The 27,060-nt window shown below is 44.0% G+C and overlaps 1 protein-coding gene across 3 annotated transcripts; it reads left to right on the top strand.

Moving 5' to 3' along the window:
• The first annotated feature begins 279 nt into the window (after positions 1 to 279).
• ccdc149a (coiled-coil domain containing 149a) lies at positions 280 to 25,595 on the top strand. Of its 3 annotated transcripts, XM_021615157.3 has the most exons (12): positions 545 to 715; positions 11,043 to 11,204; positions 11,424 to 11,462; positions 14,837 to 14,944; positions 15,041 to 15,157; positions 15,369 to 15,541; positions 15,920 to 15,992; positions 16,249 to 16,333; positions 17,320 to 17,464; positions 17,739 to 17,815; positions 22,684 to 22,797; positions 24,127 to 25,595. In XM_021615157.3, exons 1-12 carry the CDS (start codon positions 665 to 667, stop codon positions 24,672 to 24,674), a joined length of 1,692 nt encoding a protein of 563 aa, XP_021470832.2. In that variant the 5' UTR covers positions 545 to 664; the 3' UTR covers positions 24,675 to 25,595. The 3 variants fall into 3 exon arrangements, with proteins under 3 accessions (XP_090039979.1, XP_036843504.2, XP_021470832.2); XM_090183853.1 differs by lacking the exons at positions 22,684 to 22,797; positions 24,127 to 25,595 and adding an exon at positions 18,171 to 20,197 and having other exon boundaries at positions 280 to 715; XM_036987609.2 differs by lacking the exon at positions 22,684 to 22,797 and having other exon boundaries at positions 542 to 715.
• Positions 25,596 to 27,060: the final 1,465 nt, after the last annotated feature.

Below are 27,060 nucleotides of genomic sequence, written 5' to 3'. Positions count from 1 at the left end.
TCTTTAATTCTATGGTAAATCAAATATCTTACAAGAACTTTCTCATATCCTCTTTGACAAAATGTTCCATCTCTGCTCACTGTTTATATAAACCGACCACCTCTATCAATACAATAGGCCTAGGATAAAATATAAATTTATTATTTCCATCCTCTGCGGACCCACCCGGACATCTCCGCCCACCTGCAACAGCTGACATGAGTAATAACAGAGGGGATTCGATTAATCTCGCCCGGATGCCCGTGTTGGCGTGTTTTGTACCGGCTGAAAGTTGATTGCATTCGATATGGAACGAGGCTGTCTCCCAGACTTGAGGCAGGTAATCCCGCTCTGTACGACAGCTCAAAACAAAAGCGAGAACATATACTTTATGGAAAAAATATGTATATGTTTTTGAACGCTTGACCATGCTGCCTGGTTGACAACATAACTAAGCAGCTCAGAATGCTATTCGATTTGAGTGGCGCTCCTCCCTCACCGACTTCGCCCGGTCACGTGATGAGCCAGAGGCTGGTTCAGTGCGGGCCAGCTTAATAGAACTGCCATAGATACAGCGAAGCGGAGGAGGAGTCAAAAGAAGAGAAGTCACCTTGCTGAAGACAGTAGCGTACCAACTAATACAGGAAAACCGTGACATTTACGTGTTGGAAGAGGCTGCGAAATTATGAATTCTTCGAAAAGGAGTGAAAGTGACTGGCAAGGCCTGGTGAGCGAGGTGAGTGCGCTGCAAAAACACTGACAATCGGTTGCGTGAGCCATTAGTGATGCTTAGCATATAGAATTGGGTTGCCATATGGAAAGATACATTAAATGTCTACTTCGTGATACGTATTTTGTTACTATTATCTAGCCAATTTGAATAATTATATGGTTGTGTGTGCGCATATTGCCTATCACAGCGTATTTTTTAACACTAATCCTCCAAATCAAATCAAGCTTTATTTATACAGCACGTTTCAGACATGGAATGCAACACAATGTGCTTCAGAAGAAAAAACAAATATAAACAATGAAAATAAAAACTGAAATATTTACTACACAACAGAGATGAGAGGGTAAAAAACAAAAAAATAACAATAACTTAATTATTTAAAAGCACCCTAAGGCAAAGCTAAAAAGGTGTGTTTTAATATCTATTTTAAAATGTACACAGTTTTGGGCCCCCTCAGGTTCTCTGGCAGGCTATTCTCAGGGGCTTGGGGCATAGTAACTAAAGGCTGCCTCCATGCCTCTTGGTCTTAGGCTATGGGATGGATAAAAGGCTAGTTAGTGCCAGAGGACCTGAGGGACCTACTGGGTACATAACCTATATGTGGAAACCCCTTCAAATGAGTGGATTTGGCTATTTCAGCCACAACAGGTGTATAAAATCGAGCACACAGCCGCCTTGCAATCTCAATAGACAAACATTGGCAGTAAAATGGCCTTACTGAAGAGCTCAGTGACTTTCAACGTGGCACCATCATAAGATGCCCCCTTTCAAATAAGTCAGTTCGTCAAATTTCTGCCGTGCTAGAGCTGCCCCAGTCAACTGTAAGTGCTGTTATTGTCAAGTGGAAACATCTATAAGCAACAACGACTCAGCTGTGAAGTGGTAGGCCACACAAACTCACAGAATGGGACCGCCAATTGATAAAAATTGTCTGTCCTCGGTTGCAACACTCACTACGAGTTCCAAATTGCCTCTGGAAGCAACGTCAGCACAATACTTGTTAGTCGGGAGCTTCATGAAGTGGGTTTCCATGGCCGAGCAGCCACACACAAGCCTAAGAACACCACGCGCAATGCCAAGCGTTGGCTGGGGTGGTGTAAAGCTCCCGCCATTGGACTCTGGAGCAGTGGAAACGCATTCTCTGGAGTGATGAATCACGCTACACCATCTGGCAGTCCAACGGTCGAATCTGGGTTTGGTGATGCAAGGAGAACGCTACCTGCCCGAATACATGGTGCCAACTGTAAAGTTTGGTGGAGGAGGAATAAATGTCTGGGGCTGTTTTTCACGGTTTGGGCTGGCCCCTTAGTTCCAGTGAAGGGAAATCTTAATGCTACAGCATACAATGACAGTCTAGATAATTCTATGCTTCCAACTTTGTGGCAACAGATTGACAAAGGCCTTTTCCTGTTTTAGCATGGCATTGCCCCCCAGTGCACAAAGCGAGGTCCATAGAGAAATGGTTTGTTGAGATCAGTGTGGAAGATCTTGACTGGCCTGCACAGAGCCCTGAACTCAACCCCATCGAACACCTTTGGGATGAGTTGGAACGGTGACTGCGTGCCAGGCCTAATCGCCCTACATCAGTAATGCTCTTGTGGCTGAATGGAAGCAAGTCCCTGCAACAATCTTCCAACATCTAGTGGAAAGCCTTTCCAGAAGAGTGGAGCTGTTATAGTAGCAAAGGCGGGACCAACTCCATATTAATGCCCATGTTTTTGGAATGAGATGATCGACGAGCAGGTGTCTACATACTTTTTGTCATGTAGTCTAACTTCAAAGCATGTCTGACATTCATTGGTGTGCACAATCATAGATTGATTTTAAAAACCAATAGAATCTTAAAATGAATTCTAAAACTGACAGGCAGCCAGTGCAGAGACCTTAAAACCGATGTATTGTGTGCTCTTCGTCTGGTCTTGGTCAACACCTGTGCTGCAGCATTCTGTTTGTTTTGCAGTTGACCAATGGCTTTCTTGGGTAGACCAGACGAGAACATTACAGTAGTCAAGCCTGCTTGTAATAAAATCATGGATGAGTCTCTCTATATCAGCCTGAGAGAGAAACGGCCGCACATTGGCAATGTTCCATGGGCGGTAAAAAGTTAATTTGGTCTCATTCCTAATGTGTGATTTGAAATTGAGTTCAGAATCTGAAATAACACCTAGGTTTTTTTTTACCTGGGATTTTGTCTTTATTGCCCGTGAATTAAAATGTGTGGCAGTATTCTCGCTGTGCTTTGGCCCCAACAATAAGTACCTTGCTCTTGTCTTGATTTAGCTAGACAAAGTTGTGCGCCATGATATTTAAATAACTAATACAGTCTAATAATTTCTGTGGAGCTAAAATACTCGGACACAGAAATGTGAAGTTGTGTATCGTTTGCGTAGCAGTGAAAATCAATGCTGACCTTTCTGATAACACTGCCAAGGGATTGTGTGTGTGTGTGTGTGTGTGTGTGTGTGTGGAACAGTACCGGAACGAAAATCGAACCTTGTGGAAAGCCACATGTGATATCTATTTTCTCTGTCATCACCCTTGGTGAACATAACTCAAACTCTTGACCGGTTAAATAGGTCCTAAACCAATTTAGAACTGGACTGGAGAGGCCAACACACCTCTCCAGTCTGTTCAGAAGGACATCATGGTCAATAGGGTTGAATGCAGCACTTAAATCCAAGAGTACAAGGAGCTGTTTGGACTCTGTTGGCTCCAAGATCATTTACCACTTTAACCAAGGCTGTCTCTGTGCTGTGGTGGGCCCGAAAACCAAATTGGAATAAAAAACATTTTTAAGAATTGAGTTAGTTGGCACTTAAAGTAATTAAACTGTTTGAAAACCAATTTCTCCAGAATTTTGCTTAAGAATGGAGGGTTGGGCCTCCCGGGGGTGGCACAGTGGTCTAGGGCACTGCGCTAGCTGTGCCACCAGAGACTCTGGGTTCGCGCCCAGGCTCTGTCGCAGCCGTGACGTCCGTGGGGTGACTCATAATTGGCCTAGCGTCGTCCGGGTTAGGGAGGGTTTGGCCGGTAGGGATATCCTTGTCTCATCACGCACCAGTGACTCCTGTGGCGGGCCGGGCACAGTGCACGCTAACCAAGGTCGCCAGGTGCATGGTGTTTCCGCCGACACATTGGTGCGGCTGGCTTCCAGGTTGGATGCGTGCTGTGTTAAGAAGCAGTGCGGCTTGGTTGGGTTGTGTTTCGGAGGACGCATGGCTTTCGACCTTCGTCTCTCCCGAGCCCGTACGGGAGTTGTAGCGATGAGACAAGATAGTAATTACTAACAATTGGATACCACGAAAAGGGGGTAAAATTAAAAATAAATTTTATAATATATATTTTTAAATTGGCCTAAAATTGCTGAGAGCTGAAGAATCTAGATTAATTTTCTTCAGAAGGAGTGTCACCATAGCAGTTTTTAGTGCAGTGGGGAAAGTGCCTGTGAATTGTGAATGATTTTAACAATAGCTTGCACTTCTTCAAATATGCATTTAAAATCTGTTTTGAAGGTGGTTGGGATAGGATCGAGAAGGCAGGTAGAATGCTTAAGTTGTGATGTCACTTTCCTGAGCTTGCCTGTGTCAACCAGGGAAAATATATCCATAGTGCCTTTGCGTGGTGGGCTAGGGCACATATCATCAAACTTCTCATCAGGTCTTGCTTGTCTGATAACAAACATTAGGTTGGGTATCTTATGCTGTGAACTCATCACATTTAGATGTGGAGGAAAGTTCACATAGGTTTGCGGGTGCAGCATTTGGTCGACGAGCCCATCTGACTTTTCTAATTGCCTCATTCATGGGTTTTTCTTTATTTTTACTATTTTCTACAATGTAGAAAAATAGTGAAGACATCAAAACTATGAAATAACACATGGAATCATGTACAGTTGAAGTCGGAAATTTACACACACTTAGATTGGAGTCATTAACTTGTTTTTCAACCACTCCACAAATTTCTTGTTAACAAACTATAGTTTTGGCAAGTCGGTTAGGACATCTACTTTATGCATGTCACAAGTAATTTTTCAACAATTGTTTACCGACAGATTATTTCACTTATAATTCACTGTATCAGAATTCCAGTGGGTCAGAAGTTTACATCCACTAAATTGACTGTGCCTTTAAACAGCTTGGAAAATTCCAGAAAATGATGTCATGGCTTTAGAAGCTTCTGATAGGCTAATTGACATGCTTGGTCGCAATTGGGTCTTCCAAATGGACAATGACCACAAGCATGCTTCCAAAGTTGTGGCAAAATGGCTTAAGGACGACAACAAAGTCAAGGTATTGGAGTGGCTATCACAAAGCCCTGACCTCAATCCTATAGAAAATGTGTGGGCAGAACTGAAAAAGCGTGTGTGAGCAAGGAGGCCTACAAACCTGACTCCGTTACACCAGCTCTGTCAGGAGGAATGGGCCAAAATTCACCCAACTTATTGTGGGAAGCTTGTGGAAGGCTACCTGACATGTTTGACCCAAGTTAAACCATTTAAAGGCAATGCTACCAAATACTAATTGAGTGTATGTAAACTTCTGACCCACTGGGAATGTGATAAAAGAAAAAAAAGCTGAAAAAAATCTTTCTCTCTACTATTATTCTGACATTTCACATTCTTAAAATAAAGTGGTGATCTAACTGACCTACGACAGGGAATTTTTACTAGGATTAAATGTCAGGAATTGTGAATAACTGTTTAAATGTTTTTGGCTAAGGTGTATGTAAACTTCCGACTTCAACTGTAGTAGCCACCCTTTGCCTTGATAGCTTTGTACACTCTTGGCATTCTCTCAACCAGCTTCACCTGGAATGCTTTTCCAACAGTCTTGAAGGAGTTCCCACATATGCTGAGCACTTCTTGGCTGCTTTTCCATCACACTGCGGTCTGACTCATTCCAAACCATCTCAATTGGGTTTGGGAAGGGGGATTTTTGGAGGCCAGGTCATCTGATGCAGCACTCATCACTCTCCTTGGTCAAATAGCCCTTACACAGCCTGGAGGTGCGTTGGGTCATTATCCTGTTGAAAAACAATTGAGTCCCACTATGGTGTATTGCTACAGAATGCTGTGGTAGCCATGCGGGTTAAGTGTGCCTTGAATTCTAAATAAATCACTGACAATGTCACCAGCAAAGCTCCATCACACCACCACCTCCATGCTTCATGGTGGGAACCATACATGTAGAGATAATCCGTTCACCTACTCACCTATCAGTCCAAAACGAACGTTAAAAACAATATTGTGACGAAACATTCAAACCATGAATAGACAGGTTGGTTGTTTAGCAACAACAATGATGAGGTTTGCGTAGAATGTTGACAACATTTAAGCCATATTCGGTCTACAATGTTTATTGAAAACATAAATACATTTGCACAATGACCACTTGTCTCTCAAATACATCGTTGATGGTTAGGCTAGCTAGTGAATTTGACACATATTAGCATTGATAAGAAATCAATTTAAAACCACTCAAAACAAGACATGGCATCAATGACAAGATGAAGTCGAAGTTGGAACTACTCCACAGATTATCCATTATATTGACCAGATACTCCAGTGGATGCTTTAATGAAAAGAAATGTCTTCAAAAATGGAATGCAGTCGGGAGGAGGCAAGATTAGATGGGACCATTCCAGACAATTAGAGGGCAGATACGTGTGAACAATAGGAACAACGGTTTCCACTAGTTACTACAGCCACAAAGTAAAAATGGACTATATTGTAAAAATTCATGAAAACAACAATTAGCTTTTTGGTCTTAATTCAAGGCTAGGCATAAGGTTAGCGGTGTTGCGGTTCGTGTCAATCACATTTTAAGAATGGAAATGGGCAGGGTTTACAACTTTGGCTGTGGTATCTAGTGACAACCAGGCACGACTCCGATATAAAACTTGTTTTTCAAAGTTGCTGGGATGTCACGTGTCCTACTTATCACTACACTCGTAACAACCTAATCATTATGATACTTCCATTCGATCAAATAAACCACATGTAGCAAATAAGCTATAAAAAATGTGTTAACCAATTTCGACACTCTCTCATTGACCTCATACAAAATCTTGCTTGGTGAGTGAATTTATGATAATAAAAAAAAATATGTAAACATCACCTGCTGGAGGAGACAGATTTTGGGCTCAGTTATCGCTCTAGCTTTGCCTATTCTCTCTGACTACTCCTGGAAGTGACATTGCAGGCTAGCTCAGTGCTGCCCCCTCTTATTGACTAAAAGCTAATTTATGCTTGATCCGAAAATGTGGTTGGACGTTCTGTATGGAGGGTGTAACGCAATTGCGGAGTCTCCAGAGGCATGCAGAGGTCAAATTGAGCTCCGTACCGCATAACCGTGCGCCTCCCAATTTTTGCAACAGTGCAGAGGGTTCCATATATCTCTGCATTGACATGATTGGTTGACAGTAATTGGGGGCGAGAGGTCCTGTATAAACACAAACTCACTTCCTGGAAAATATCCTTCACAACAGCTCTGTTGAACAGTATGAATGCCCTGACTTCTGCAGAGGCCTTATCACTGTAAATGCAGAGAACAGATTGACCATGCAGCTCCTTTAACTCAAGTTGAAGGCCGACCAGGGTACTGCAGGCTGCCATTACCAACACAAGTATCCTTAACTTCTTGTGTGTGATTTAAACAAAAACAAAACTTTTTTTTTTTTTTTGGTTTAAGGACATACATCTGGTGTATTAGAAAACAATTATATATATTTTTTACACAGATTGACCACAACGATGGTGATTTTTCCATTTACTACAATGGGGGATCATGTTTTCTGCAAACAATGCCTGCAGTACCACAGTCTGACTTTTACCCCCGTGGCTTCAATGAGAGGGGGCAGTCGTTATCCCGTGGGTTAGAATTTGAAAATGGCTCGATTTTAATAATAATCAGCTATAACCTGTAATCTCCTACCCGTTATTGGGCTTCAGAATGAGCACACACTCAATGTTTGCACAAAAAGTGTACCAATCACACAGTCATCCCTTGTACCACACCAAGTATGATGGCTGAGGGAACACAGTTAGTCCATTCATTGAGAAGGCTGTGTCGTGTCCTTACTGCGGATATTACACTTTGCTACTACTGGTTATCACTTTTATATCCTTTGCATAACTGAGTGTCTGTTATCATGACAACCTGTATGTGGGGGGGGAGGTTCCACATGAATATTCCAGTGTTTCTTATCTTCACACAATGCATATTGTGCATAGCCAACTGTTTATTCTTCCATTAGTGCTGAACTAGCAGCCACACTGGTGATACTGTTAAGTCAAGTTACAGGTGATTTACCTGTTACTGTATATGAGATGTATTTTAGTCAATAATTGGGCTGAACATTTCTTGGACTTGTTTTTTTCTGTACCAATTCATGACCTTGGGACTATAAGGTTCTATTTGACATTTTGGTTTTAAAAAATGAGTTCTTCACATAGTTTCTCTTTAGGTGGTCCTTTACATGTGAGATGTACATTTACGGTAAAAAACATTTTAATCAGGAAGTTCTATCTGCGCAAACTCCAGATTATACATTTTTTACACCTGTTTTCTCCCCAATTTTGTGATATCCAATTGGTAGTTAGTCTTGTCCCGTACGGACTCGGGAGAGGCAAAGGTCGAGGGATATGCATCCTCCGAAACACAACCCTGCCAAGCCGCATTGCTTCTTGAGACTCTGCTCTCTTAACTCGGAGGAAACACTGTCCAATTGGTGACCGCAGTCAGCGTGCATGCGCCCGGCCCGCCACAAGGAGTCGCTAGAGTGCAATAGGACGCTGGGCCAATTGTGCGCCGCCTCATGGGTCTCCCGTTCGCGGCCGGCTACAACAGTCTGGGATTGAACCTGGGTCTGTAGTGATGTCTCTAGCACTGCGATGCATTGCCTTCGACAGCTGCGCCACTCGGGAGGCCGCAAACAACCTTATAGCACCAAGTAAAAAGGTATCTGCAAAACACCGTGCATTCGGAAAGTATTCAGACCCCGTGACTTTTTTCACATTTTGTTACGTTACAGACTTATTCTAAAATGGATTAAATCATTTTTCTCCCTCATTAATTTACACACAATACAGTGAAAACAGGTTGCTAGAAATTTCACAAAATCAGAAATACCTTATTTTACGTAAGTTTGCTATAAGACACAATTGAGCTCATGTCCATCCTGTTTCCATTGATAATCCTTGATGTTTCTACAACTTGATTGGAGACCACCTGTGGTAAATTCAATTGATTGGACATGATTTGGAAAGGCACACACCTGTCTATATAAGGCCAGACGAAAACCACTCCTCAGTAAAAGGCACATGGCAGCCCGCTTGGAGTTTGCTAAAGGACTCTTAGACCATGAGAAACAAGATTCTCTGGTCTGATGAAACCAAGATTGAACTCTTTGACCTGAATGCCAAGCATGACGTCTGGAAGAAACCTGGCACCATCCCTACCGTGCAGCATCATGCTGTGGGGATGTTTTTCAGGGACTGGGAGACCAATCAGGATCATGGGAAAGATAAACGGAGCAAAGTACAGAGAGATCCTTGATGAAAACCTGCTCCAGAGTGCTCAGGACCTCAGACTGGGGCCAAGGTTCACCTTCCTACAGGACAACGACCCTAAGCACATGGCCAAGACAACAAAGCAGTGGCTTCGGGACAGGTGTCTGAATGTCCTTGAGTTGCCCAGCCAGAGGCCGGACTTGAACCCGATCAAACATCTCTGGAGAGAACTGGAAATACCTGTGCAGCAACGCTCCCCATCCAACCTGACAGAGCTTGAAATGCTCTGCAGAGAAGAATGGGAGAAACTCCCCTAATACAGGTGTGCCAAGCTTGTAGTGTCATACCCAAGCTGTTTCGAGGCTGTAATCTCACTGTCAAAGGTGCTTCAACAAAGTACTGAATCAAGGGTGTGAATACTTATGTAAATGTTTTTTTAAATAATTTCATAAAACATTTGCAAAAATGTCTAAGTTTGGTTTTGCTTTGTCATTATGGGGTATTGTGTGTAGATTGAATAAAGCTGTAATGTAACAAAGTGGGAAGAAATCAAGGGGTCTGAATATTTTCCAAATGCACTGTACTAGTATGTATGATGATATACTTATTGAGTCACGAAAGAGGAAGACGTCACAACAGTTCTGAGATCTGGGACTTAAAAAATACTAAATCTCAAAACTATGCATTTTGCAGATAGAACAGTATAGTCTCAAGTCCTTTATTTTTAATATCATAGGTTCTGGTCCTCATTTGTAATTACTTAAAAAATAAATTCTATCACCTTTTCTGAAGAAGAAGCTCTTTATGGTAAAAACCCAAACAAATAAATACAGGTGCTTTAGAGCACGTTTAAGGCCCTTAGAGGCATTGCTGTTTTTGTCTTGTTCTATATCAATACGAAAAGCTCCATGGACGAGGTATTTCACTAAAATTACTAACGTACATTTTATTGATAACTAGCAAGTAGTTTACTGACTTTGGATGTCAGAGACCAGACAAATATATCAGTTTATTCATCCAGAGCTAAACTTGAACAATGTTGCTAGTTATCCATATGATAAGGTGTATTTATAATTTTAGGGAAATATTGCTTTAACAAATGTGTGATGAACATTAATTTGATCATGTGATTAGAAAGATGAAAGGGTGTTGTCTTTATTCATTAAATGTCTGGAGTTTTTTAATTGAAATAATTGTAACTTTCTGGGCCAGATAAAACATTTTGGCTGAACCATTTCAGAGCCATACGGTCGTCGTCGTCCCCCCCTCCCCCTTAAAAGAGGAAAAAACTATTTACAAATGTCTTTAGGATTTTGATGTTCTGCACTTTGGGTACCTTTTTTAAGGTTAGGACTTTGATGTGTTGTGAAAGAAGAATTCGCTACAAAACAGTTCTGGGATGTGAACTTTAATGCTGAATATCTCAGAACAATGTTTTGCGCAGATAGAACCTTTATATAGTTCCAAGGTCTTGAATTGTCAGTATACTGTGTATGCAAAAGTGATGAGGTTAATTGGGAAGTTGTACCATGGTTGTAACTGCTTAACTGTTTTCAGTTTCCTCATTTTATTTTTCCTGTTAAAATAACTTAATGAAAGGGCCTTGATAGTTTTTCACCATGTTATTTTCACCTTTCAAAGCTTTGAATCAGATGAAATGAAAGCTATTCAACACTTTCTGAAATACTAACCTGTCCTTACACTTTATAACAATGGGAGCAATAGTTTTTTTTCTTTGACATCCGAACATGCAACTTGAGCATCCACAGTAGGAACCGGTGTTAATTCCCATTCCGTACCCTCCCCTATATTGTTTCTTAGTTCCTGGTGTGTAAGCGTAAACTAGACAGCAAGAAGGAGGCCCTCCTGATCCTGTCCAAAGAGCTGGACACCTGTCAACAGGAGAGAGACCAGTATAAGCTGATGGCCAACCAGCTGCGAGAACACCACCAAGGACTCAAGAAAAAGTACAGGGAGCTCATTGTGAGTCTGTCTATAGGATTTATGTTCAGAAATCTTTATCTATAATGATTTGCCTTAGTGATAATCTGGACAAATGACGACTTTGACTTTGTTTTATGGTTTCTAAATCAGTGACCCATGAATGTTTGTTTAAATGGAGCATAGTATTTTGAGGGAAAAGCAATGGGATCACTGTTCATGCTCTGATTCACCTTATAGTAAAATGTTTATTTCTTTCAGGATGGAGATCCTTCTTTACCACCTGAAAAACGCAACCAGGTAAGTTAAGCTGTCTCTAATGCCCATTCTACAGTTGAAGTCGGAAGTTTACATACACCTTAGCCAAATACATTTAAACTCAGTTTTTCACAATTCCTGACATTTAATCCTAGTAAAAATGTATTGTCTTAGGTCAGTTAGGATCACCACTTTATTTTAAGAATGTGAAATGTTGGAATAATAATAGTTATTTATTTCAGCTTTTATTTATTTTCATTACATTCCCAGTGGGTCAGAAGTTTACATACACTCAATTAGTATTTGGTAGCATTGTCTTTAAATTGTTTAACTTGGGTCAAATGTTTCGGGTAGCCTTCCACAAGCTTCCCACAAAAGTTGGGTGAATTTTGGCCCATTCCTCCTGACAGAGCTGGTGTAACTGAGTCAGGTTGGTAGGCCTCCTTGCTTGAACACGCTTTTTCAGTTCTGCCCACAAGTTTTCTATAGGATTGAGGTCAGGGCTTTGTGATGGCCTCTCCAATACCTTGACTTTGTTGTCCTTAAGCCATTTTGCCACAACTTTGGAAGTATGCATGTGGTCATTGTCCATTTGGAAGACCCAATTGCGACCAAGCTTTAACTTCCTGACTGATGTCTTGAGATGTTGCTTCAATATATCCACGTAATTTTGCTGCCTCATGATGCCATCTATGCAAAGCACCCCCACAACATGATGCTGCCACCCCTGTGCTTCACGGGTGGAATGGTGTTCTTCAGCTTGCAAGCCTCCCCCTTTTTCCTCCAAACATAACGATGGGCATTATGGCCAAACAGTTACATTTTTGTGTCATCAGACCAGAGGTCATTTCTCCAAAATGTATGATCTTTGTCCCCGTGTGCAGTTGCAAACTGTAGTCTGGCTTTTTTATGGTGGTTTTGGAGCAGTGGCTTCTTCCTTGCTGAGCGGCCTTTCGGGTTATGTCGATATAGGACTTGTTTTACTGTGGATATAGATACTTTTGTACCTGTTCCTCCACCATCTTCAAGGTCTTCTTTCTACTGTTGTTCTGGGATTGATTTGCACTTTTCTCACCAAAGTACGTTCATCTCTACCAGACAGAACGCATCTCCTTCCTGAGCGGTATGACGGCTGCATGGTCCCATGGTGTTTATACACTGCTCAAAAAATAAAGGGACACTTAAACAACACAATGTAACTCCAAGTCAGTCACACTTCTGTGAAATCAAACTGTCCACCTAGGAAGCAACACTGATTGACAATAAATGTCACATGCTGTTGTGCAAATGGAATAGACAACAGGTGGAAATTATAGGCAATTAGCAAGACACCCCCAATAAAGGAGTGGCTCTACAGGTGGGGACCACAGACCACTTCTCAGTTCCTATGCTTCCTGGCTGATGTTTTGGTCACTTTTGAATGCTGGCGGTGCTTTCACTCTAGTGGTAGCATGAGACGGAGTCTACAACCCACACAAGTGGCTCAGGTAGTGCAGCTCATCCAGGATGGAACATTAATGCGAGCTGTGGCAAGAAGGTTTGCTGTGTCTGTCAGCATAGTGTCCAGAGCATGGAGGCGCTACCAGGAGACAGACCAGTACATCAGGAGACGTGGAGGAAGCCGTAGGAGGGCAACAACCCAGCAGCAGGACCGCTACCTCCACCTTTGTGCAAGGAGGAGCACTGCCAGAGCCCTGCAAAATGACCTCCAGCAGGCCACAAATGTGCATGTGTCTGCTCAAACGGTCAGAAACAGACTCCATGAGGGTGATATGAGGGCCCGACATCCACAGGTGGGGGTTGTGCTTACAGCCCTACACCGTGCAGGACGTTTGGCATTTGCCAGAGAACACCAAGATTGGCAAATTCGCCACTGGCGCCCTGTGCTCTTCACAGATGAAAGCAGGTTCACACTGAGCACGTGACAGTCTGGAGACGCCGTGGAGAACGTTCTGCTGCCTGCAACATCCTCCAGCATGACCGGTTTGGCAGTGGGTCAGTCGTGGGGTGGCATTTCTTTGGGGGGCCGCACAGCCCTCCATGTGCTTCCCAGAGGTAGCCTGACTGCCATTAGGTGCCGAGATGAGATCCTCAGACCCCTTGTGAGACCATATGCTGGTGCGGTTGGCCCTGGGTTCCTCCTAATGTAAGTCAATGCTAGACCTCATGTGACCTCACCAACGGGCTGGAGTGTGTCAGCAGTTCCTGCAAGAGGAAGGCATTGATGCTATGGACTGGCCCGCCCGTTCCCCAGACCTGAATCCAATTGAGCACATCTGGGACATCATGTCTTGCTCCATCCACCAACGTTGCACCACAGACTGTCCAGGAGTTGGCGGATGCTTTAGTCCAGGTCTGGGAGGAGATACCTCAGAAGACCATCCGCCACCTCATCAGGAGCATGCCCAGGCGTTGTAGGGAGGTCATACAGGCACGTGGAGGCCACACACTCTACTGAGCCTCATTTTGACTTGTTTTAAGGACATTACATCAAAGTTGGATCAGCCTGTAGTGTGGTTTTCCACCTTAATTTAGAATGTGACTCCAAATCCAGACCTCCATGGGTTGATACATTTCATTTCCATTGATCATTTTTGTGTGATTTTGTTGTCAGCACATTCAACTATGTAAAGAAAAAAGTATTTAATAAGAATATTTCATTCATTCAGATCTAGGATGTGTTATTTTATTCCCTTTATTTTTTTGAGCAGTGTACTTGCGTACTATTGTTTGTACAGATGAGCGTGGTACCTTCAGGCATTTTGAATTTGCTCCCAAGGATGAACCAGACTTTTTTCTGAGGTCTTGGCTGATTTCTTTTGATTTTCCCATGATGTCAAGCAAAGAGGCACTGAGTTTGAAGGTAGTCCTTGAAATACATCCACAAGTACACCCCCAATTGACTCAAATGATGTAAATTAGCCTATCAGGAGCTTCTAAAGACATAACATAATTTTATGGAAATTTCCAAGCTGTTTAAAGGCACAGTCAACTTAGTGTATGTCAGCTTCTGACCTACTGGAATTGTGATACAGTGAATTATATTTGAAATTATCTGTCTGTAAACAATTGTTGGTAAAATTACTTTGTCAAGCGCAAAGTAGATGTCCTAACTGACTTGCCAAAACTATAGTTTGTTAACAAGAAATGTGTGGAGTCTCTGCTCACTCCAAACTAAGTGTATGTAAACTTCTGACTTCAACTGTATATCCCTCAAACTGTTACACATGTTATACTTTTATCACAATGTTTATATGATGGACAACTCTATCTGAAGCTTTCCCAGTTTGACTTGATTTGATCCTGCGCTTTCAATCTCCAACCTTGTGTGTCTGAGGGGTTGAATACAGCAGAAAACATTTATGTCTCGTATGAATTAATAAAAGCATTCTTCTATTTCTCTGACGTCTCCCCAGGTGAACTTGGCTCAGCTGCTGAGAAACGCAAGGGAGCGAGGGAAACAGCTAGTCGAGGAGGTGAAGGAGCTGAATCAGAGACTGGCAGAGGCCCAGGGGGATAACAAGGTAGGGCATCAAACACACACACACACAAACCTACATCTCTCATACTAACTCAGTGAATCTGTTCCTCCATTTGACCCATCTCTCCCTGGTCCACAGCTGCTGAGGATGACAATCACTAGACAGAGGCTGGGGGATGAGGAGGTGGGGGCACGCCACTTTCCCGCCCATGAGAGAGAAGACCTGGTCCACCAACTGGAGAAGGCAGGACTACAGGTGGGAAGGGATCTTGTCCAATGGGAATGCTCTTTTTCTATGGTACATCGTGCCCTAATGAACACGACCCAGTGCCTCTCCTTCTTCAGCACTTTCAGAATAGTGCAAAAAATGGAAGATAGGAGACAACCGTGTCCTATTCGCTTTCTTTGTTTCTCTCGCTCGCTTTCTCGCAGTTTCTCTCGCCCACTGTCTCTCTCTGTGTGTTCAGATGGAGGAACTGGAGAACAGTGTTAAGGCACTGACTGATGAGCTGGAGGACGTTAAGGCAGAGCGTGGCGTGTTCAGCGAGAAGTCTGAGCGCCTCAACCTGGAGCTCAACCATATCCTGGGTGGCCACGAGACCCGGATCATCGACGTGGATGCCCTCTGTATGGAGAACAGGTGAGGGGTGGACTCTTCTCTGCTAGTATTACATTTACAGTTGAGTAATTTAGCAGAAGCTCCTATTAAGAGTAACTTACAGTCAGTGCATTCAATTAAGGTAGGTAAAAAAACGACATGCCACACAATGTTCAACACAATTAAATACCCCCCAATGTATATTAGGCTATGCACGCACAATTTATTTTTACTTCTGTACACCATAGGAGACATTTTCATACACTGTGAGGTTGGCACTATTTCAATGTCTTCCTATTCCAGGTAGGCATAGGGTGTCCTGTGTGTGTTTCTAGATGAAGAATTGTTGTTTGCTGCTGCTTTTTCTTCTTCTTTTGCCCGGAAAGATGAATCTAAAGCTATTTTTTTTCCCTCTGTCAGGTATTTACATGAGCGGTTCAACCAAGTCCAAGAGGAGGTGAACTTGCTGAAGTCTAACATCATGAAATACAAGGTAGAGTGGTGTCTATCTGTGAGAGTGTGCTCAATACCCGCATTGCAGTAACGAGTAACTTTTTTTACCATCGGTTAGACTCTCCTCACGTTTAGATACTTCAGAATAAGGTGTGTGTGTGTGTGTGCGTGCAGTAAACAAAGGCGCTGTGTCAACATTGCATTGCAATTACATTGAATTCTAGCCAGTGTCTCTTGACAGTCCCAAAGAGAGTTAGAGATGACAGCTGATAAAGGTGGGTGTATTTGTTTTGCAGACTGCGTTGGAGAGGAGGAAGAGCTCTAAATTGTCTGGGAAGTCCAACAGCAGTGCTCTAACAGGAGTCCTCTCTGCCAGACAAGGTACACCACCATCGCATACAGATGCGTCCAGCTACCACATGGCAGGTCCCAGTTCAGACTGGTAGCTCCGTAGTGAGTAAGATAAGAGTGCTGGTCAGAGCAACTGATCCGAGAAGAGCAGTTAGGAACTTTCTAAGTGATCTCCTCTGTCATTGAATCTAGGTAATGCATAGCCCAGGGACGCATAAGTGTAGAAGATGTGAACTAGCTAGCTAGTGAGTGCAAGCCCACTGCAATGATTTAACCTTCCCTGAGATTTGAAGGATCTATTCTAGAACCTGTATTGTAGCGTGGCAGTGTGAGTTGCATTACATTATTTACTTGAAGAAATCAAGCTACAGTAGCACACTGACGTGTAGAATCTATTTTCAGCTCTTGTAAAAGCCTATCATATTTATTCTACACCACCAGGGTTCCAGTTCTAGATAAAAAAATAAGTACCTGTAATGCCCATTCTGTCTGAAGTCGACATTATTTCTTCATTAGAGTTATGTTAGTCTCCAGTGCCTAACTTTTGAAACACCTGAGACTCGCCCTAATTTGTATTCAGAGTTCTGGCAGAGATGCAAAGCTTAGGTCTTGATTGACAGTTTTCGGCAGAGCCAGCACAGTAGGGCAGCAGTTCAAGCTAGAGGAAGCAGGGAGGTAACCTATTGTACAGACGGCTGTTTCTATCGCTCTGTCACTCTTTCACTCACTCTCTCTCGCTTTTTCTTTCTTTCTTTATCCCTCATCTACCCTGTGTGTCGCTCCTGTCTATATACTGTTTCTCTCCTATTTTTGTCAGTCTTGCTATCTGTTTTCATCTCCCTCCTCACTCTGTTTCACTTATGTCCTCCCCTTTCTTCTCCCCCTCGTACTCTCTCTACTCCCTTCTCTCCCTCCCTGTATTTTTATTTTTTCCTTCTCAACGACTTACTCCTCTTTCCCCTTTATGCCCCCTTCTTTACCCCTTTTTCTGATATATTCGCGCTCTGTCTCTGCAGTGCAGGAGTTGTTGTCTGAGGAGCAGGGCTGCAGTCTCCCGGCCACGCCCCAGTCCATCTCTGATCTAAAGTCCCTAGCCACGGCCTTGCTGGAGACCATCCATGAGAAGAACCTGGTCATTCAGCACCAGAGACACACCAACCGGTATATACACTGGCACACACATTTCTACAGTACACACAGGCCTACACACACACACACAGTCCACACATTCCCTTTCTTATTCTTTCATATCCTTTATTTACGTCTGGTGTGCTTTGTCTCCATTGACCTTTACCCATAGTAAGTTCATAAACCTCGCCACACAATGTTCTCCACTCCTACTAGTCAAACAGTGGAGACACACTTAGTTTACAGTCTGGCCACTGGGCCATAAGGGACCTTGTGACTCACCCTCCAGTTTACCTTCTCCACACAGGATTCTGGGGAATAGAGTTGCTGAGCTGGAGAGGAAGTTGAAGACATTAGAGGTGTCCGGCTTGTGGAGTCTTCCAGGTTAGTTACAGTAACGTTGTTCAAACGCATTGACTGTTATTGACATGAGTGTAAATCCTAGACAGTGGGGTTTTAGTTGGGTGGATAATACTAGATCATGCAGCTAAATAACACTACAGAGAACAAAGCACCACACCATTAGCAAACACACTGTCTACCAACATTTATTTGCAAATATCTGGTTAATGCTAGCTCCAATGGGACTGTATGATGAAATGTTACCCAGCTTTACCTACTGAGAATTTCTTTACGGACACTTCAATTTACCAATGAACTGACCAATTGGTGGTGCACGGTCCAATGAAATGCTGTGTTATTAACTGGGTATCTCCTCCCTGGCTGCGGCTGCCTACAGGCCTGACCTACCACGTTTCTCTGGGAATAGGGAGTATGTGTTCTGTATATACCGCCCTTCTTAGCCCATGCTTTCCATTGTCATGCCATCTTGGCATCCTCCCAAAAACTGCCATCTCATATCCATCGCCCTAATGCTACCTCCATTCTAGCCCAAGGCCACTCCTTGTGCATTCATGTCACCTGTTGGGGTCTTCTCACCTGCTGTACGTAGTCACTTACGGCTTAACCTCGGAACCCAGAGCTAAATCACACTTGCACAATGGCCACCCACTCAGTTTGGTTACTCGATTCATAACATTTGTGTTAACAGTCTCTCCTGAGAGACTACTTACTGCTCCGTTTATCAGTATAAAAGGTGAGTCCGTCTTTTGTATATATTTGAATGTCGGTACAACTACAGGTAGGTTACCTAGCAGTTAGAGCGTTGGGCCAGTAACCGAAAGGTTGCTACACTGAACACCAATATAAATGCGACATGCAACAATTTCATATATGAACTGTAACTGTAAATCTAAGGAAATCAGTGAATTGAAATATGTTCATTATGCCCAAGCTATGGATTTCACATGACTGGGAATACAGATATCCATTTGTTGGTCACAGATACCTAGAAAAAAAAAAAGGCAGGGGCGTGGATCAGAAACCAGTCAGTATCTGGTGTGACCACCATTTGCCTCATGCAGCACAACACATCTCCTTCACATAGAGTTGATCAGGCTGTTGATTGTGGCCTGTGGAATGTTATCCCACTCCTCATCAACGGCTATGCGAAGTTGCTGGATATTGGCGAGAACTGTAACACGCTGTCGTACACGGCGATCCAGAGCATCCCAAACCAGCTCAATAGGTAACCTGTCTGGTGAGTATGCAGGCTATAGAATAACTGGGACATTTTCAGCATCTAGGAATTGTGTACAGATCCTTGTGACATGGGTCCATGCATTATCATGCTGAGACATGAGGTGATCTCGGCACGATATCTCTGTGCATTCAAATTGCCATTGATAAAATGCAATAGTGTTCATTGTCTGTAGCTTATGCCTGCCCATACCATAACCCCACTGCCACCATGGGGAAACGCTGTTCTCAATGTTAACATCTAACCACTCGCCCACACAACGCCATACATGCTGTCTGCCATCTGCCCGATACAGTTGAAACCGGAATTCATCCGTGAAGAGCACACTTCTCCGGCGCGCCAGTGGCCATCGAAGGTGACCATTTGCCTACTGAAGTTTGTTACGACTCTAAACTGCAGTCAGGTCAAGACCCTGGTGAGGACGACGAGCATGCTAATGAGCTTCCCTGATAGTGCTAATGACAGTTTGTGCAGAAATGATTTGATTGTGCAAACCCACAGTTTCATCAGCTGTCCGGGTGGTTGGTCTCAGAAGATCCCTCAGGTGAAGAAGCCGGATGTGGAGGTCCTGGGATGGCGTGGTCTGGTTGTGAGGCTGTTTGGACGTACTGCCAAATTCTCTTAAACGGTGTTGGTGGCAGCTTATGGTAATTAACATAACATTCTCTGGCAACAGCTCTGGTGGACATTCCGGCAGTCAGCATGCTGATTGCCCGATTCCCTCAATACTTGAGACATCTGTGGCATTGTGTTGTGTGACACAACTGCACATTTTTAGAGTGGCCTTTTGTCCCCAGCACAAGGTGCACCTGTGTAATGATCATGCTGTTTAATCAGCTTCTTGATATGCCACACCTGTCTGGTGGCTGGATTATCTTGGCAAAGGAGAAATTCGGACTAACGACGTTAAACAAATTTGTGCACCAAATTTGCGAGAAATAAGCTTTTGTGCATATGGAACATTTCTGGGATCTTATCAGCTCATGAAACATGGGACCAACACTTTACATGTTGCATTTTATATTTATATCATTCTAATCCTCGTGCCGACAAGGTGAGAAATCTGTCGCTCTGCACTTAACCAGGGTCGCCGTAAATAATGGCTGATCCCTGGCCGTGACCCCACTCTCCGATGTTTCGGGGGGAGTTGGGATATGCAAAAAAAACGCATTTCCATTTCACACCTCACACTTGTACAGGTTACCCACTTCTACATGCAGTGAAACAGGACAAATATGTGTTCCAAAACTACTGGTTAATGAGTGACAGGTAATTTGGGGAGCTTGATGCTGTCACATAAGAGTCCTGTGAAATGGGTAATTCCTACTGCTTTCAAATACTGAAATAGACTAACTTTTTAAGCGTATGATTTAGTAAATATCTGAACTAGTTTAACAGCTTCGCTCAATCTAATGGAAAGAACAGCAAATGTACAATGGACAGACATGCCAGTCAGACGTTGAGATTCTAGAACAGTTTCTCCAGTGTGCACCAGAGGGGGGTGTTGTGCTGTGTTTTAAAGTGCATTGGTGGGATTTAGGTGGCGAGCTGTAGCTCGATGAAGCTCGCCTGTCATGAGACTGTCATTCTCCCGCCATAAAACTGACAAGCATCCATTACTGAAAATGATTGCCCACATTACAAACACATTTAGGGGAATGTGCTGTTATTAGGGGATTTGTAGACGAGGCCCAAAGTGCCTCATGACTCTGTCCACCACAATCGACGCAGGGCAGAGGGAGAGGGCGAGATGGAGATTGAGAGAGAGAGTGGCCATGTCAAGATGGACAGTCACGACGGGGAGGAAAAAAAACCAGAGGGGCCGATTTGGGGTAGGCCCCGAGTCAAAACATTGGACACGCCATGCGTTGCTGTTCCCGAACGACAAGTTAAAAGGGAGAGTAAAAAAACAAAAGCGACTCACTCAAATAGACTTGTGATTTACTCGACTACCCAAACCCCCCCTGGGAGCGATCCCCTGTTCAATGAGCGCTGGAATACACGCAGACTGAAAGCCTGTCTGGGCGCATCAGCCACACTCAATAGCAAACGGGGTGAGACTCGCATATACAGTAGCCTACTACACTGGAGAAGAAGATGCATTGTGCAATGCCCTGATAGATAGACATGTCATTACCCGGGTATTTTTAAACAAAGATTTCTCTATTTTCTCTCCCAAACTCTTCCCTGTCGTTGTTGCCACCTCTCCGCGGATCAACGTCCGCGAGGGCGCGGGCTGGCATCTCACAAAGGCGGTGTATTGGGTGTGACAGACCTGCCTCGTTGTCAAAATAAGAGACGGGTGATTTTCCCCCCCTCCCCCCCCCCCCCCCCCCCCCCCGAGACTGGTGTAGGGACTAGAGAAGTTGGGTACCAGAGAGATGTCCGAAGTCTGTTTTGGATGAGGGAGATAGGCCTACAGTATCGTTTGGGTGTCAGTGTAAAGGTAGAAGCAGTAGTTCTATTCGTGGAGGTTGTACTTCCTTTGGTACCTCTACTATCTTTGTTTTAGCATGTATGTAGGATATAGGCTTCAGGATTAATGCATTCATGCATGCATATGTGCGTGCGAGTTGGGATGTCTGTCTCTTAGTGTGTGTGCAGTTATTAATGTGTGTGTGTGTGCGCGCACGTCTGTGAGAGGAGGAATGGACGGATGGATGGGCAGCTGTCAGGAGGGTATAAACCCACTCCTCCATACCTCCTCCTGAGCACGGCGTGGGCTGAAACCTGCTGCGTTCAGCCCAGGCCCTGCTCTGCATACATAATCACCACTTTAATACTGGCTTTAAAAAGCAGCCTGAGAAACTCAAGTCACCAAAGGCCCTCTCAACTCCGGACGAGCAAGGCTCTCAGCCTGTATGAGGGCTAGCGCCTAGATGAAAGTTTGAAGTATTACTTAGCCTTGCCATTGCATGTATCCCAATGGGCATTTATTTAAGACGAATATGCTAATGTGTGAAATGAGGTGTACAGAAACTAAGTTGCAGAGTCCTTTTTCATAAACAGCTTTCGAGGAAAGTAAAAGGGGGAACTTCACAGGACAATCAAAGTACGGTGTGCATCCAGTGCCATAGATTGACGTGAAGAGGAATTGACCCCAACCCCTGGTGTGCTATAGAAAAGATGAGCAGTGCCCTGCGTTCATAACACAAGTGCTTGTGCCATTCATGCTTGACAGTCAACATGTTTCACATGCTGACATCCACGTTTAGCGTTCTTCTGTTTTTGTTTATGTTTTAATGTTTCAGTTCGTAATTCACACTTGAGTGACCCTAGTTTGTGTCGAGTGTGTTTGTGCTTGCGTGGGTATGTGTGTGATGTCTGGTATACGGTGCACGGTCCCCTGTGAGTAGCATATGGCGTCAGCCCAGGAGGCGTGCAGCCATCACTAATGAAGACTGATGACAGGGAACTGCAGCCACTTCCTGTGAGCACAGTTTTGTGTGTGTGTGCATTTGGATGAATATGACTTTATCTGTGTGAAGGAGCACGCGCAGTCCTTACCTGCTTACACACGCACCTTTTTTGAAAACCACCCTCATGTTTTTAGCATCTGTGTCTGTTGGGTGTTTTTTATTTTCTGACTGGGTGGGGGAAACCTTCTGGGGAAGTTAACTCTTGTTCCCCTGTGGGTTTGTTGGGTTAACAGGGGGACGAGACAACATTATGCTGAGCGAGAGCCAGCGACCCGAGCTCCTATCGCCCAGCATCACGCCGTGCCCACCTCAGCCCCACACGCACGCAGCAACGCAGCCACCTAAAGGTGAGTGTGTAATTGTGTGTAACTGGGCTTCGCCGTTCGTTAAACGTCGCCCTCGGGCAGCGGCTAAAACGCTGTAATTAGCTCCATCCCCTCTCCCCACACACCCTTCATTTTGCGCCCAGTCCCCTTTCCCGCCTCTCCTCCAACGCTGGCCTCTCATTGGTGCTGATGGCTAAGTACCTGATGCTCCTCAAATGCCATGGCATTTTGGAAATGTGAGCACAATTCTCGCCCGCTGACATTCAAAAAGTTGGTGTGTTTTTGGAAGGGGGGGGCCCTATAAATATGGATGCTGGCATGAATTTTCTTTCCCTCTCTTTTGTGGGGGGCAAGTGTTCTCTGTGGTCTGTCTTTAACCTTTTTGACTGAACATTCACAAATATGGGTCAGTAATCCGCGGAATGGGAGAAATATTTTGGAGAGGAAGCAGAACTTAGGGGCGTCGCTATTTTTAGCCCTTTGCCTTGGAAGTGCTTGAGTCACAAGTTATTGAAATAACTTTTGTCGATTGACACAGACCCCAACTCCAAAGAGAAGTAGGGGTGGCTAGTTATTTAATCTTGTAATGACATCTTAATTCTATCAATTTGAAATGGAGGATTTAATAATCAACTCTTTACAGGTGCTCAGAGTAATGTGGTGTGGAGTTGTTTTCAATGTCCGTAACGTTCACACTGCATATTCACTCACGAAACTTGGTTGATTTTACATAGCTTACACTCATGCATTATCCATTTGCACAGCTCTACATACACCCAGGCTGGTTGGATATAGCATGTGGATTAAGGACCGACAGGAATTTGGTTGGGTCACCGCTCTCTTTTGACCACTATCAAGCATTACTGCAACATGCAAATATCAGCAGACTGCGTCCCCTAGCACCGAACACGTTGGTGTTTTTGAACTGCTGATCTAGGATCAGCCCCCTCTGTCCATATGCGCTTGTTCATTATGATCTGAAAAGCTAAACTGATCCTAGATCAGTACTCCTACTCTGAGGCGCATTATGAAACTGGCCCTGATAGGACTGTTAAGGTACTGTATATGTGGAAGGAAAAGCTCAACCTAGTTTACCAATGGGCTTTGGGGAACTTTTGTTCCAGTCCTGCTCTAACACACCTGATTTAAAACTCGACTATGCTTCAGCTGCTTATCAAAACCTTGATTAGCTGAACCAGCTGTGTTATAGCAGATTAGGAGGAAAAGCCTGGACACGCAGAAGCTCTCCGGGAGGACAGTTTACCACTAGGTAGAGTTAAGAGGGTGTTACAGCTTCATTATAACTACCCTCTCACAATGAACTCTTCTCCTCTCTCCCAATGTGACTAGACGACAGAATGGGAGCATCGTCGTGGGAACGGGCCACAGCTGGCGGTGACTTTGGCGCAGATGGCGTCGGCGGGGAGGGCGCACCCGAGCCCAGTGACGGGGCGGAGGCTAACTGCATCTGCCTGAGTGACAGGCGGGGAGTGGAGATTGTGACGCTGTCGGAGGAGCAGGCTGCCGCGGAGCTGGAAGAGGGGCAGAGTCCCGTGGAGGAGGAGGGGCATGAGGTGAAAGTGGACGAGGAGCTGGGCTCCACAGTGGAGGAGGGAGAGGAGGCGGCCCTGGCGCTTGACGCCCCACCCTTAGAGGCGGAGTCAGACTTGGGTAACCTCCCACAGCTGCCTGTAAGGCATGCTACCATAGATGACACCCTTGAGGCGGGTCATTTGATCTGCCATGATCAAGCAGTGGAGCCTACAGGACTCCCTAACACAGAAGATGCCTCTAAGCCAGCTTCCATATTCAAGACCCCAGACTGGGGTGGCACAGATGGGTGGGACCTGCACTATCAATCAGGACAGAGTGACAGTTACCATAGCGACAATCATTGAAAAGTGAAGTTTGTCTTGGCTGCATTACTACTCACTAGCAACATTTCCACAATGTAGACCAACCCCCCCCCCCCCCCCTTTTGTGCTCCCAGCCATTCTTTGCATGAGTCTATAGAATGGATAGAGAGACCACTTTCTCAGCCTCCCATTGACAGTCAGTGCCTGAAGTGTACTTTGCATCTAGATAGTGTTGTTACTCTGAAAAGAGTAGACAATCTTGAAATCAATCCACTTGCAAGTCTAATGTCCTACAGGAGTAATTTAGCAAAGAAAATAGCAAAGATGGCAAAGTCCCCCCGCAAACTGCCTCCATGGTAGGATAATCCCAGCTGTTTGCTTCCTGTTTATTCCTAAGGGTTGCTAGTTAAATGAGAGCTGTTTTATTTTTTTCCCGTTGCCCACATACAGGAGCCATTGTGAGTTAGTGTGATGAATGTATTAAATTTGCATGGAAATCTGTGAAGAACATTGTTCGAGAGTTTGTAATGTATTTGTATTATTGTAGCTTTATGTATATAGATTATAGTTACAGTCACTAATCAATTATGGAGCCGTTTTCTTATTCTGTTTCTAATGGAAAAGTAGATGTTGGCTTGTGACTGCATGTGCCTTATATACACTGGAATATTTAATTTTACATTTTCAAATCCTTTTGAATGAGCTTGACTGACTTTTTGAATGTCATATCTTGCAGTGTCACATGTCTAACTTGTTGCATAGGAGCACAGACATATAATCAATATGGGCCTCAGTGCTGCCTGAGGAATGTCAATGTCCTTGTTTTCACAACCAACTGATTGTCATGGTTGTCTACTCTTATAAAGCTTTGTTTACCAGCTGCATAACCACACACACACACACACACACACAGTCTTACTACACTTTTGTAAATAAACACATTGACTAATTTTGTCACACAAAGTTTCATGTTCTTGCCCCAAAATTCTGACACACACACTTACAGCCAAAGTCCAGGCCCTGCTAAGGTATTCAGATTCAGTTTTTCCCACATTCAGGCGGCAGCTGGCCTCCAAGCAAACGGCATCAAAGCCAGAATCCATGAAGTGCTTATTCTGCAGAAGGCTGCTTGCTATTTTTACTCTTTGACACAAAATAGGAGGAAGGAAAAAAATATAGAATCCCGGGAAGCCATGGTGTGTTCGCAGTACGCACACACTCACACAGAGAGAGTAGGCCCGCTGCCAGCCAGCTTATTTGGCATATTGGCGAGGCGTTTCGAGGAATCTGATGACTTTATAAAGCAGATGGGATTTGCTGCTAATGAAATTGTGAAACGACGTGGTGCCTTGGGCTTTAGCGAAATGCCTAACCTGCGTGCCAATTCACCACGATAAGGGGGTTCCTCATCCTCCGGTATCTTGCCTAATTTGACTTTAATGTCTCTGTGAAATTTAACTACTCAAAGGGGTAAACAGTAGAACTACAAATGTGTTATTTTCTGAGCAGTGGCATGGAGCTGGTAGTTGTCGTTTTGTAGAAGTGAGACTGTAACCTAGGTTACAATGCGTGACCTGCCCTGTACTAGTCAACCAAAACTGACTGCCGCTCAGAGAGCCCTGGGCATTGAAGAAGTGAGCAATTTCAGCTGCTCTCGCTGGGTTGCTCAAGTTGTGACATGGATTGAAGTTGACAATTCCCTTTTTTGCCCCCCCTCCCTGCACCGATCCCTGATGGTCTGTCACAGCCTGCCGCTTGCACTGTGGGAAGTCAGAATCCTCCTGCGTCTCGCTACCAGTATACTTTATATTCTCTTAGAGGAATTTCTATTCTCATTTGCAAAGGAAAGTAGCTATGCTCATTGTTTTACTCTTCAGGGCTGTACAACAAATTGCATTAAGACTCAGACTCATTAGATATGGCTTGACTTTATTATCCAATTCCTTTGTATCAGACGTGACATTCCAAAATCTTAAGCAGAGGTGCCAACCTTTCCTAGAGAGCTATTGGGTGTGGAGGCTTTTGCTCCAGCCCTGCTCTAACACATCAGCGAATCAATGTCCTGCAGTTGAACCAAATGTGTTAGAGCATGACTGGTGCAAAAGTCTGCACACCCAATAGCTCTCCAGAAGGAGGCTTGACTATCCATGATTTAGAAGAATAAAAAACATCTAGCCTCAAAAATATAATTATTAAAGACAATCTTATTTCACAGATTGATTGACATCTAGGGTTACTTTTGCTCGTCTCTCTATGACAGGATTACCTGGGAGGCTCTCTCTCTCTCTGTCTGTGTGTGTGTGTGTGTATATGTGTATATATACATACATGCATACATACACAGTGGGGCAAAAAAGTATTTAGTTAGCCACCAATTGTGTAAGTTCTCCCACATTGTAGGATTTTTAATGAATTTATTTGCAAATTA

Source organism: Oncorhynchus mykiss, chromosome 9 (assembly GCF_057628025.1).
Source record: "Oncorhynchus mykiss isolate SJ-2025 chromosome 9, ASM5762802v1, whole genome shotgun sequence".
Taxonomy (NCBI): Eukaryota; Metazoa; Chordata; class Actinopteri; order Salmoniformes; family Salmonidae; genus Oncorhynchus; species Oncorhynchus mykiss.
The sequence above is the reverse complement of the archived record's forward strand: the minus strand, read 5'-3'. Positions and strand labels throughout refer to the sequence as shown.